Source organism: Siphateles boraxobius, unplaced genomic scaffold (genome assembly GCF_051911475.1).
Source record: "Siphateles boraxobius isolate OS27281-9 unplaced genomic scaffold, OSU_SipBor_1 77, whole genome shotgun sequence".
Classification (NCBI taxonomy): domain Eukaryota; kingdom Metazoa; phylum Chordata; class Actinopteri; order Cypriniformes; family Leuciscidae; genus Siphateles; species Siphateles boraxobius.
Window position 1 is genome coordinate 9637315 of NW_027509205.1, and position 14874 is coordinate 9652188.

At 35.4% G+C, this 14874-nt stretch overlaps 1 protein-coding gene across 1 annotated transcript in view; it reads right to left on the reverse strand.

Moving 5' to 3' along the window:
* The window catches only part of lrp1ab (low density lipoprotein receptor-related protein 1Ab), a 123406-nt gene that overhangs the window by 85695 nt on the left and 22837 nt on the right, over positions 1-14874 (reverse strand). Inside the window, exon 2 of the mRNA XM_077218756.1 lies at positions 11944-12066. Coding sequence (XP_077074871.1) covers positions 11944-12066 — 123 coding nt within the window. The remainder of the gene's footprint in view (positions 1-11943; positions 12067-14874) is intronic.

Here is a 14874-nt window from a genome sequence, read left to right on the forward strand (position 1 = left end):
ATTTCTATTTATCATTTAAGTTTTTACATTTAATATTATATTTTTAATAAATTTTTCGTTTTTTCGTTTAATTTGGCTATATCAAGACTGTTCCTAATGCTCAATGAAAGTCCAATAAGTTTTTTATTAGTTTAACATGTCTTAATCTGCTTGCACATTTCCAGCATCAGTAACATCTTCCAGATGGTTGGAGAGCAAATGTCACTAAAAGGACCAAACAAAAAACTAAGACACTTCAAACATTGTCTCCAAAATGGTTAAATAAAACACATAACCACAAGTTATAATTGAGACTACAACAAAGAACTATTGGCTTGTGTTTAAAAAAAAGTTATTGGTAAGACTATAACTTGCTCTCTCCATCCAGAAAACAAAACAAAAAGAAAACAAACCGTTCATTGCATCACTTTTGTCCGGAGTCGTTCTCTCTCTGTGCAGCCTACACTGCAAAGCAAATTGTTTATCTTGGATATTTTTCTTTCTTCCACCTCCTCTTTCTCTTTTCCCCTCCACTTCTACTCATAACATCTGCTGACCCATTTTAGAAAAACACAAGAAAAGGAGGGGGAATTCACCTCCCATATAGCTGGGTTAACACTGCACCAAACAGCTCCTTCCGAAGGTCCATTAGGTTTCTCTGCTCTCTTAATACCACATGTATGAGTATCTTCTGGGACGGAAATTAAGGGGCCAACATGCTTATTTGGTTCATTAAAGCTTGGCAAAAACAGACTAGAAATGTTATTTCTGTGGGAGGCCCCGACAGAGCTTTAATTTTTATACCAAGGGCAACATTATAGCTCTATTCCAAAAGCTAGTGAGCTGTCTATGTAGGAAGCTGTTTAAGGCCTCATAATGCTACCTACATAGAATGTCTGCTTTTAACCATAAAATAGCTTCCATTTGAGCTCAAATTCTATTCTCAAGAAACGGAATAAAAGCTGAATGAAAATATTCTGATTGAACCGTCAAAGACAACATTTGAAGAAAAAAAAAGTAAACTCATGTAATGTAACATTTTCATATGGAAAGATGTTCATTGTGAGATAATGTAGAGTGAGATAATGTAGTGTGGGATATGCTCCATTGGGATTTGACTGGATTTGTGAAAAGTGGGCGAATGAGGGTATTTTTCTCCACCCACACAGTCTTCATACGAGGAAAAAAGGCTTGTACATTTTGAATAAAGATTATAACTAACATTTTTAAACCTTGAGATAGGAATATCATCCCAAACCTGTACAATGATTTTGTTTCTGTAACTTCAAAGATCACAATGAATACTTCTATTTCTGTACTGAAGCTTTTCAGCAACAACAGTATTGTTGGTGTTGCTGAAATGCTTCAGTACATCTGAAGATGGGACCTGAACAGCCATCATCTTTCAAAAACTGGGCTCTGTTTAATTTCAGCTGTTCCACTAGATTCCGGAAGGAACATTGTTTACCTTCCTCTTTTACTAACACTCCAGTCTCATATTTTTAATGGTTCTGACTCATATCACATGACGGCGTCCATCTATCAGCTGTTATGAGATAAGCGAAACCAGTATGACAAATCCCAGAGAGTTTTAAACAGACCAGGGGTCGGACACTTGGAAAACATATATAAATTAATATTAAATATTTTTTATTGTAGAAAGGTCAGTCACTTGCATCTGCATGTCAAACTTCATCTAATCCTTCCTCGTGGTCACATTGCCCATTTTATTCAGTTATAAAGTGAATTGAAGCCAGACACTCTCTATCTAGCTAAAATCTACACAACCACGCAACAACACTAGTACACATACTTTTGATGAAATTCTGTCTTCTTTTTTATCTTTTGTATAAATCTTACCATGAGCAACAGTGCTAATCTGTTTCAAAGTGTAATAATGAATCAAGATACACTACCTTCCTATAATGATACTTCTCTAGGTAATCACGACACATAACTAAAAAAAATACCAGAGCAAATAATGCCTTCAACAGCTAAAAACTGTAAATAACAAGCAGCAATTTGATGCATGCTAGAACTCACTACATAGATGGCAAGTATCTATTGAAAATAACTATGGGCTCTTTCTCTGACCCTCTCTCCACCTCTCTGTGCATCGAGATCTTTCCTTCTCAGGGATTGCTGGCAGGATAACAGTTCAAGCACAGCCTAAATCCAGCTCTTCAAGTTCAAACGTCTCATCAGCCACCGTTACCCTTCTGAAGCACCAGGCCAAAACATTCTGTGACTAGTGTGGAAAAGAAGAGGCCGATCTGAACAAAACTCACCAACTAATAGGAATTTTGCTCAAATAGAATTACTAACTACTAAATCTCAAGTTGCGCCCAAAAGAAGATTTAAAGAAATGAAAAAGAGAACAATAAAGGGCGATGTTAAAGCAGTTTTGCAAAAGAGGAAAACAAACAGGGGGAGCAGACAGATGGATGTTCACAAATCTCTGTGATCTTAGAGTGAACTGGGAAGTCGTTGGCCGTTTGCTAACAGAAGCCCTTTCAAACAGGCGACGACTGCTTCCTTCCTGAGCCTGAAGCACATGCACTAAACACAACAGAGAGAGAGAGAGGGGGACTAAAGAGAGAAAGGAAGAGGGGATGTGGACATCTACAGATTAACCGATATAAGGCTATTGGTAAAGAAAACAAATGCTTTAAATAATCGAACCATCTAACATGTCAAAAGAACACGACAAATGGATGAACCTCATGAACCTTCATGAATACATCCGAGTCATATTTCACCCACAAAAAAAATAGTAAGAAAGAAAAGTAAGACTATATTTAGGATGTTTTTTTACAGTGTTGACTCAAAATTAAGTAGTCTGTCATTTTCATTACAGATAATTTAAAAATATCATTGGAAATGAACTACTTTGTCCCATCTTTAATTTATGCTTATAATATCATTATAGTGCTTTATCACAGTAATATTAATTGCAAATAAACTCAAAATAATTTAAATGTTTAAATATGCTTTCTTAACGGCAAAAAATTATGTAAATGAAAAAAATCGGCATTTTCTTTTTTAGTTTTTTAAAGGAAATATATAATATAATATAGACATGAAAATAAATAAATGCAAAAAATTATAATGGTCATTCATTATGAAGTTTGCTTTCCCATGGCTGGAAAAGATGACTGAGAAAAACTGGGCAAATGCTGTCAAGATGAGCTGTACTTAAGCATTTGAGCAGAGCCACGGGGAGTCTAAATACTATGTAAGCAGTCAGTATGTGTGTCTAAACTCAGCTTACCCTTTCCTTACCTCTAGTTACATGATGATCTCCCATTGGCTTCCCTGTTGTGCTTTTGTTAATTGTGTGTTTGTGTAAGATGCACAGTTTCCTCCCCCCACTTAAGGGGTCTGTTTCTGTCTCTCCGTCTCATTCATCCTACTTTCAGCTCTGATGAACACACACAGCATACTGACAGGCCCATAATAATGTCTGCCTGCACTGGCCCCAGCGGTAACATTTGCCCTGTGCATATTACAAGCATTTTTCACACGTCATGTAAAATAAATGCTACAATATTTGAGGTGTCTTAGAAACTATCTGAATTATTTATTCCTCTAATGGCCGTCACCTCTTTTCTCCGTGAGCTTCTCCACCAAAAAGCTTGAGAGCAGAACAAATTGGTTTTTAAAAAAATTGTCCTTGACCTTCCATTATCTTCACCGCCACAGTGGAGTCTCTTTTTTGACACTTAATTTTATGCTGTCTTTGTCCAGCTGATCCAGGGTCAGCGATGACATCCCATTAACGCAATGTCCTTGCAAACCTTCTGTTCCTGTTCCCAATAACAGATGAATCGGGTCAGGCGTTGAAACGCACCTCTGATCTTGGTTTATGCTATCCAGAATACTCACTGCAACCAAGGTCATTCCTCAAAAACAGAGAATAGTTCATACCTAAACTTCCAATCATTTACATATTCTATTACACCTTTGCTCTTTTCCTCATTCATGAATTTCACCTCCCTTCTCTCAATCTCCCTCTTGAAATTATAGGTTGCTTTAAACAAAAAAAATGAATCATTGAATTCTTAAAAACATTGACAGACATATTCAAAGTAATGTTTAACATTTTGACAAAAAAACAAAACAAAACTAATAAATATAATGCATATGGCAACTGAAACACAATTATCTGACTAGACCTTGATTAGTTTAAAATACTACTGACTCAACAGTCATTTATATTAATAAACGTATCTGATAACAGAAGGTTACACCAATGTTAGCTAAAGTAGAAAAAATTCTAATAAAATCAATTTACCACTTTTTACAATGTACTCTGATATAATATAACTTGCGAACCCAACTGTCATAGATATAACCTGCTGCAAGTCTGCAGCAAAATGAGACATTTTAGAACTAGTGAACGCAACTGTTTGAGGAATAATATAATAACCATCTCATTCACTTCAAGATAAGATATACATTTAAACAAAGCATGCTGCAAAATATTATTTAAAAAAATATAACTAAATCTGAAAAATTAAAAAAAAGGACATATTGCAATGCAAACTGATTATTGACATCCTGAAAATCCAAACTGTTAATCACTTCATAGTCAGACTAACAGAGGGTCTTGCAAAAACAACTCTTTGTTAACATGGGAAGGTAAATGGCGAACAACAAACACAACCAAGAAAACGGATCAGATCATGTTGTTTCAGTCATACTTCGATATGTTTACAAGACAGCAAACTCTGCGAATTAAAAGAAAACGCACACTCAGGTTTGATTTGGCTAGTACTAGAGCCTAGGCTACCTGTCTGTGTATTACATAATAAGCTAAAAGAAAGTTTATATGTCATATTTTCTGGCTAGTTTACTTTAGTTTTTGGCTGCAGATTTGTCGGCTGCTCATCCATGATGTGAATCTCCTGTTCCACCACACCCCAAAGGTGCTCTATTGGTACCCTCAGGTAGACTGTTGTGTTTAAATAAAGCTCAATTGGTAATAAGGGGCCCAAAGTGTGCCAAGAACATTTCCCTCACAACATTACACCACCAGCAGCAGCAGCAGCCTGAACTGTACATACAAGGCAGGATGGACCCATACTTTCATGTTGTTTACACCAAATCCTGATCCTCCTTAATGATGCAGCAGAACATGTTGTTCATTCAGAACTGCTCTTCTGCAGACCTCGGTTGTAACCACTGGTTATTTGAGTTACTGTTGCCTTCCTATCAGCTGGAACCAGTCCAGCAATTCTCCTCTGACGTTAACAAGGCATTTTCACCCACAGAACTGCTGCTCACTGGTTATTTTCTCTTTTTCAGACATTCACTATAAACCCTAGAGATGGTTGTGTATTAAAATCCCAGTAGATCTTCGGTTCCTAAAATACTCAGACTGCCCCATCTTGCACCAAAAACCATACCAAGTAGCTTAAATCATCTTTTCCCTCATTCTGAAGCTCAGTTTGAACTTCAGTCGATTGTCTTGACCATGTCTACATGCATTGAGAAAAATGTGACTGCACAGATCCAATATACTTGAGTGTTTTCTTTCTCAACTGTTTATGTTCACTCAAGACATAAATTACTTTGTTGACTTCCAAATACATGGGCATTTTGACACAAAGTATGTGTATTTTATAACTGTATTCTATAGGCTACATCATGCAGTGAGCTGTTGCCCTGCATCATGTTCATCACACTGTATGAAACGCAAGATAACCTAGGTAGGTCTGGGGTGTGTGCGTTCAATTTGTTAATAATTTTAACATGTTCATTTTTCCATACCTAATTAATAAAATTTGGATGGATGGATTGTCATTTAAATATGCAGATTTCTTTTTTTTAAATTGTAGAGTAAATCAAATAATTTTTTCCCTCAAATCTATTATTGGTTGACCTCTACCAATTCGTGAAAAAATCATGTAGGAGATAAAACTAGTTTATCCATCTTTCACTTTTTCCTGCAGGTCACATGTCTGATGACCTTCTCTCAATCCACGTAATGGCTGTAATGACACGGATAGATATCAGTCTCCTCAGGGGCGGCTGTGGGTGGCAACAGCCTTACACAAGTGCAAATTAAACGGAATAATCACTCCTCCTCACCCATTCAATCAAAGAGTCTAAAACAGCATCTGAATGTGAAAAGGCAGCATTTACATACACACTCAAATGCATGTGGCCCCACGCTGAGCACTCTCCTTTCCCCAGAGCTTTCTGGAACAAGACTGCTGATTTATCAATACATTTTGTGCAGTTAGTGTCTCTTTTTTAAAATTACATTCCTTCCATGGCCCAAAAGTGACCCACACCGATGAAAGTTCATTCTTCACTAAAGCCTCTGCCCTGACCACAGTCATACTGGCCATAAAATCATTCTGTGATATTCTACACACACACAAAAATAAAAATCTTGTTGTAAATGGAGTTAAATAAATAAATAAATAGAACAGATATTCCTAATCGAAACCATACCCCCCCCAGCCCCCTTGTAAAATTATTCTTTTAGCTGAAAGAATGTAATGTAGTCTATTTGGTGCCTGATTAAAAATCCTACATTTTTTGTGATGTTGTGCAAAAATGTTCTTAATTTTTACGATAAACCTATTACTTGGTTAATTGCAAGTTCCTTTACTATGGTGAAAAAAAATTAATAAATCTAATAGTACATTTCATGCAATTTTAAAGTAAAATATGGTTAAATGTACAGTTTCCAGAATTGAAAAAGAAGAATTTATCTTATAAATTTACAGTGAAAGAATTTATTTTTTATAAATAAATCCAGTTATTTTTTCATTTTATATATATATATATATATATTTTTTTTTTTATAAGTTATGTACATCTTATGTTGTTAAACGTATGTTTATGGCATTATTTTCGTATTTGTGCGTTACTGAAACTATGCACCTATATTTGTATTTACCTCAGCTTGTGGGAAATCTATGTGAGTGATGAACTTTAATTCATCAAGAGTTTTTTTTCTTTATACCATCTGTTTTAAAGGGGGTTGTCAGTATATTATAATAATATAAAGTATATATGAAGTAATATCAGCATATTAATATTATTTCAGCTAAATATGCGAATTACCTTAAAACTAAGTTAAATCTGTACATTTCTGGCAACCACAGCTGCAATTTTTTACTGTAGATTTCACACATTTTTTACTGTAGATTTCACACATTTTTTACAGTCTATATAAATATGACAATGTATTAACTACCCAGTAAAACAATATACATTTCTAAACATGCCTTCTAGGTAGGTGGCTTACAAGGGTTTGGAACATAGCTGAAGAGTAAAATTAAAGGCAAAGACACCGAAACTAATTCATAGAGAAGCCGCAAATGAGAGAGGAGAGAAGAACAAAACTGGAAAAATGTCACAAAGGGAATTTGATATCTCATTTAGCTTTTTTGAGTCTGCCTGGGAAAGATGAGTCAGATGAGCTCCACGGGCGTGCAGTGATGCCCTGAAACAGCCAGACTGTGAGAGTCTGTCTTTACCTCTGGAGGGTAATTGCAGCTTAGGTAAGACACCTGGGAACAGTCGTGCAATTAAGACACAAGACAAAATGAAAAAGCGGCATGACTCACTATGTCATAATTCTAAGGCTAGCGCTTACACATACTAAGGATGGGAAAAATTACCCATGTAGGGAAGAGGCAGCAATTATCAAATAAGAAAATCCAATAATGTTTCATTTCACACTAATCAATGAAAACAAAACAACTAAACACAAACATGCCAAAAAGGTACCTCAAATATTTTTTGAATGTTAGGGTTTTAAATTATTATTAATTAATATAAATAGTTATTTCAACTCAAGTAATTGATAAAATGAACAAAATGACCATGCTGAACACAAATCTTTAAAACTTCAATTCCACACGCATAGAGCGCTACCTTCACATTTAGACATGATGTAACAGTTGACTTTTACTACAGGTGCCTCATAAATTGTGACAGATAACAATCACCTACCCTTCCCAATCTTTTTTCTGTTTTTGAAGGAGAGAGAGAGAGAGAGAGACAGAGAGAGAGAACAGGAGTTCCTCAGTGCTCTTGTCTCTTATCTCAGTGCTTTTATAATGATATACTGACCTACTTAAAGATATAAACAAGACCTACATTGGGCGCCAGGCTTGTTGAAAAAACTGATTTACACCCTGAGAGAAAGTGAAAGAGAAACAAAAGAGAGAGAAGGAAAAAGAGGGAGAGATTTATGTGCTTTGGCAGCATGACACTGGTGGGAACTCAGTCGGTTAGTTACAAATTAACCTGAACTAGAGAGAGTAGAACACAAGAAAAGCCTTCAAACACACACCTTATGAGCACAAGACAAGTCTCAACTGAACCCTGAGCTACAGCCACCAGACTTGGTCCGATCGAGTACGAGTATGTATGTTTCAAAAACAGAACAATTGATAAACAAGTTTCAGCAACCCATCTTATTTTATCCCTTCAATCCTCTCGAGTCAAATATATGTGGCGTTACATCCGGCAGACACCGCCTAGTGACTTCACAAAGGCTTTAATAACAAAATGACAGTTAAGACCAGGATTAGATGTGACACTAACTCAAAAATGTACATACAGTACATTCTCATTTGAAATGCTGACAGCCGGTACAGGCCTTTCTCTTGAATTTTAAGTGTTGGAAATGGCTTTAACAAAGAGGATTAAATGTGTAACGTGTGTAATTGGCAGAAACAGATCATGATAAATCAAAAGGTCAGAGCTTCAGTCTAATAAAAAGCCCCCTTTGTGTGTTTAGCCAAACTGCATTAGCACCCTTGAAATTATATTAGTGGCGCTTTTTGAGCGGCAGATGGTGGGATCGCAGCACAAAGTTTATTTGAGGGTGGAAAATTCTTTGATGTTAACGTGCTTTGAGGACCTCGTTCACAAACGCCCAGGAGCTACTCTCTGTTAGATGTCCAAACGATGGGCCACACATTTGGAGATGTCCTGTGTGAATTTCTCAACACAGCCTTTAAACCACAGATGGACATCTTGTATAATTTTCTTCTCTTGTAAGAGGCTTGATGAAACTTCATGAAAAAAAATATTTAAGAGGTATTAGAGTACCATGTCAGTAAAATGGTATATGAATATCGTAAACATTTAGTCTCATAGTACACTATACTGGTATATTAAAGTACCATGGTATTAACACCATACTGTACCATGGGACCCCACAGTACTTTTGGGTTTTTTTCTATCAATTCAAACACGTGACGGTACCATGGTACATTACTAGTATTAGATGTAACTGTGAGTGTGTACTGTATGTAAAAGTACAATGGCACTAAAATTCATATACAATAGTATTTATATACATGGTACTATATGGGATTATTTCCTATATGGTTCTACAATAGTATACATCCAAAATACTAGTACGTTGCACCATGCGCAAAAAGTTAGTTGATATAATACTTTTAAAGTATGTTTCTGTAAATGTAGTTTCTTGAATATGAACAATGGTAATACCATTGGTTTTTTTTTCTGAAGTACCTAAGAATACTATGGTATTGAGAAAAAAAGAAAGAAAAAAAACATTTCCGTTTCAAACAAAATCATTGACCGAAATATGAAGATGCGGCTCATTGCTGAACAACTTTACTGCAATTGGTTTATTTTTATGACCTGAGAAGACATTAGAGATCGCCACGAACAGCATACAGAGTCCAAACAACCTAATTAAGGTGCTGAAACTTTTGTTTACTCCTAAATGAAAACTGTCATTTAGGTTTAAAAAAAATTCAGTCTATCACTAGTTTTACCATAAGACAACATGGTATCTCCCAGTACTTTTTGTTTGAAAGGAGAGTGGGTAAAAAAAAAAAAAAAACTTAAGAGAAACAATCAACGCTCAAAATATATGTTAAAATCAAGAAAAAGCAGCCCACAATTTACAGGAAATTAGTATAATAAAGAGAGGCTAAATAAATAAAATCCATTAGGTATAAACACGGACTAGTGAACATTACAAAGAGAGCATGTTTGCAGTTTGTTTGTCAGCCTGTGAGGATGAAAAGGCAGTTGCAATTACAGCACAGAAGGTCATACATAAACACTTAACTAGCTCAGTCTGTTCTCCTGCTGGACAGTAAAGCACTACCCAAATGCTGATGGTGGAACCATCATGGCTGCCTGCTGTGAGGTGTCTGGCTCGTGTGACAGATGTAAAGTAAGGTGCGGTACAACCGGCTTCATTAGGCCTGCATGTGTGCAAACGTTCAGGAGCCGGTCAGTGCTAAATATAAAGAGTGCTGTTTTTGCGTTTGAGAAGAGCTCACATCACAGGACTGTGTGCAGTCAGCCAAACTAAACAGAGCAGTTTAATAAGTGCCATCGCTCAGAAGAGACAAATAGAACATCCTTCAAACACACTTTGTAGTCTGTGTTTGCGGTTTACCCCATTTGGTCACCTACATAACACTATGCATACATGATGATCAATATATATATATCTCAATAAATGGTCACACTATTCAGAAGAGATGGTCAATCATAAAAACACTTAAAAACATTTCATAATGATCAAAATCACAACTGCATGATACTGGTACCATATCAGTCATCCGTCGATATCACAGATTTTATAATTTATCAGATCTTTATCAGATATTGGATATTTAATATATGCAGTCAATTTAGTCTTTAAAAACACAAATTTCATTTTATAATTAATATTTTATTCATTAATTTCATTAATTAACTTTAACAACAAGGTTAAAGGTAATATTTGGCAAATCTCAAAATGAATATCCATTCTAGACATTATAATGTTGTGATGCCTAAATTTAGCTTGTAGCACCTAAAAAAATCTTTTTTGGTATTCTGACTAAAACGAACATAAACGTATACACAACGTATATAATTTTAATATCAATAATTTTTTTAATTGGTCATAATTATTGGCTTATCAATATTGGGTAGAATTTTAATATCAGTGCATCCCTAATCAAAATGCAGTAACCCTAAATAATTGTTAATTTAGTGATTGCTAGCCTTGCACCATCATTTTGAGCTCTACCTTTCTGTCCAATTCATCAGAGAGCCATTTCCGTGCTTGATGTTAAAAAGTTATTAAGCACAATAAGCAGTGAAAAAGAACTCAATGCGGTGCTATTGCTAACTGACACACTGCTGAAGCGCATGCTCAGAAAGCCACGTCTCTCAGACAAGCATGCGATTGCGAATTCTGTATTGCACGTGAACAGTCGAATGTACACACATTTAGTATTAATGTAAACACAACTGGTTATGTCTTAATTAAAAGTAAACAGATGAGAGTAAACCGGATGTGTATCCGTGCATTCGGTCAGCCTAATAAACGTACTGCTTTTGACAATCACTATTGTAGCTTTAAAAAGAAAACATTTATATTTGATTCATACAGTGAAGACCATGTAGTATTTTAGCTTTACATTTGATTATTAAATATCTGTACTATTTCTAACTACATGTTAAATAAACCTATTGTACCTGAAAAACTTATTATTTTTTGTTTTATTGTATTGGTCCTTATTATATTTATTTATTGTGTTTGTAATTAACTTTGTTCTTATTTTTAATAACAAAAACAAAACAAAATGATAAAAATAACTGTATCGTTATCTATATTATTATCGTGATATAACATTTTTCATATTGTGAGATACATTATGTGTCATATTGCCCACCCCTAGCAAGACATGTTGTTCCTTTCAAAAACAACTTGGCAAAGAGCAACAGATCATACAGGTTTTGATATGAGTTTTTAAAACTACTTTTAACTTGACACGCAAAAAAACAATTACCTGAGAATTTATCTAGGACTGGTTTCAGTTTATAACGTGGCCAAAACATGCCCTAACCAAAATATTTCAGCTCTGCCATGATAACGCTTGTCATATCATATCTTTATGTCATGATATCATCCGATTCATGTCTGGACTGAGGAAGACAAACCAGTTTACTCACAGATATCTGCGGCTTCATCAGAGCCGTCGGGACAGTCTTTCTCTCCATCACAGCGCCAGCCTTTGGAGATGCAGGTTACCTGGTCTTTACACACAAACTGCTTCGGACTGCATGTCTTTGGAGCTGGAACAGAGAAATACATTGCAAGCATGAAATACATCTTTCAGACCAATAATTCTAACAATATTTGATCATTTTAATATCTCACTTGACTCGGTTATGGGACTTGAGTAAATTAAATAAATACTATGTAAAATATGTCTTTTTAATCTACAATGACAATAAAATCATAAAAATAATAATAGTAAATGAATAAGCAATAGGCTACCCTAAATATTATTTCAAACAATCAAAGCAAATGTATGAAAATTTCAAACAATCAAAGCAAATGTATAAATAATCTTAGTTATTTAGTTATAATGTATGAAAATTGCAAAATCAAAGTGGTCTCAGACTTTTGGATCTTATGTTTAAAAATTAGCAGAAATCAGTCATCATCCAGCATCTTGTCTAGATATCAGCCAATATACAACCCATATGGTCAACCACTAAATGCTTCTGCAATAAGTAGTCCATTTTTTGTTGAGGAGAACATCTAGATGTACCACTTATGAAATGAGCAAATGTGACAGGAAAAAACTTTAGAAGAAAAACTTGTGGATGTGGTCGCAGGCTTTCCTGAAAAACTACCATTCCTCATGCCAAAGATAGCTGGTTTCAATACAGAAACACAGCAAGGTCATGCCAAGATCACAACTGTGCTTTATAGTCGAAGAAAACACATTCTGCTGTAATATTAAACCACTTATTTCAGCAAAGCTGCTTTATGTTTGTTTATTTCCCAAGTGCTGCCCACAAACAGTGGTTTACTTTTGATCTTTATAACCTGAGAGATGTTTTGTCTCGACGTGTGGACAGAGGTCTTTTTATTGCCGTTGGTAGGGTGAAGTATGCGTCAGTTCTGTCTAACCCCGGAGAAAGCCCGACAATAAGAGTATTTTTGCTCAGTGAGTCTGATGAGATTGTTGAGGTAAACCGCAGAACCGCCTCAGGACTGTGGGTAATCTGGCCCTGCCCCACTGCTGACACTAGTCCACTCAGCTAGAAGTCAGAGATCCTCAGCAAAACCGCTGCTGTATTTAAACCATTCTCAGTCTGTCAGTCCCCTAGTAAAACACTGCAGCTTCAATACCTCCAGTGGGTGCGGCCCACTTGGATATACAACTGACCACAGGCCTTTTCCAAAAACAATATTCAGACAAAACTGCTAAATGGAAACATTTTAGGACAATCATCTTTACAAGCCTTGCACTTTAAATTGTTTAAGCTAATCATTAAGCTGAATATTTTTCAATCTTTTAACATTGCTCGATATCTATAATGTAATGTAATAAGACTTATGTATTTTCTCTGAAAATCTCGGATTCAGTCAGAGTAACCTTAATATCTTCAAATAATTTTCATTTATATGCACCAATATATCAACACGTATAAGTAAGCAACAATCAGTGTTTATTACTAAATCATTTTAACACACGAGGGACTAAGAAAACATTTTTATGTAATCAAGGAACCAAATCACTGAAACCTATCGATTTATTGAAAAAGACAGAAACTCAGACTTGTGGCAGTTTTTTACTAATCAAATGACAGCGGCATTCACAATGCAGCGCAATTTTTAAATCAACAACAAAATCATTTCGAAATTTGAATGCACTATATCAGCAAGACCTATTTTAAGCACAGAGCTCCAAACACAAATCTGCAAAAATAGCCATTAATATGGACATCAAGGCATACTTTTTGATTTTAATTGGTCAATGTTTTACTAAAACAGTCGGACTACAATTACTGTAGCGTTGTACACTGTATCTCAAGTAGCAGTTGAGTACAGAAGTAGAACAGTAGTAACTATCCGATTGTGATTCTCTGTAGGACCTTCCCTCTCTAACACATACAGTACTTCTCTGCACACTTGGCAGGAGGAGAGGTGTTTTGGGAAAGGGAACCAGGGGAAAAGCTCCAAGGGGGAGAAGATGTGACTGCAATCACAAGAGAGAAGAGGGATGTGCATAATATCAGTCACGTTTCTATACATTTTTGAAAGTGCTGAGGAAGCTGGACCATTGCCTCCATTCTCAGTCCATCACTTCTCAAACTATCTGTCAACAGTTTAGTTACTTCGTGTAAGACGATATCCCCATGGACAAAAGAGGATAGAGACAAAGTGGGTGAAATTCTGAAGAGAATTAAGCTATCTAGTGAAATGGGTATTTCTGACCATCTTTAGATTTGTTTTGCAACATACTGAGCTTATCTGCCTTCTAAAGCGGTTTCCTAATTCAAATGGAAATTACTCATTCAGAAGGTTCCACATGGCAGCAACCTTTTAGCACGCCACATGAAATGCAATGGATACTCTATTCCTAAATGGCTCCATTTGAGTTTGAAGTTAACATGTTGCTCAGCTAACAAAGTTACAGTAATATGCGCAACAACACAAATATAAGGTAAAATAGCCTGATGTGGGAGATTTGCGGTGGGCTTAGAGAAATGTCCACTCGTAAGTAGAGCTGCACGATTCCAGGATAAATTAAGAATCACAATTTTGGTTTAAATAGAGATTTTTTGGTTAAATAGAGATTACGATTATCCCACGATTCTGAACAGACTAACAAACAAAATAACATGTAATTTACTAGAGGTCCAAACAAAATATTATTTACTAAAGTCTAAATTAAAATATTTAATTAACTGAATGATTATTATTATTTTTTTCATCTGTTTGGACAAATGATTCAATGACTCACTCATAAATACTTCACTTGTTTCATTACTGGATGAATCAGAGTTTTTGAACAAATTTCTTGAAAAAATTATTCAATGAGAAATAAAAATATATAACAGTCACTTGTCGCAACCTAATGGCAA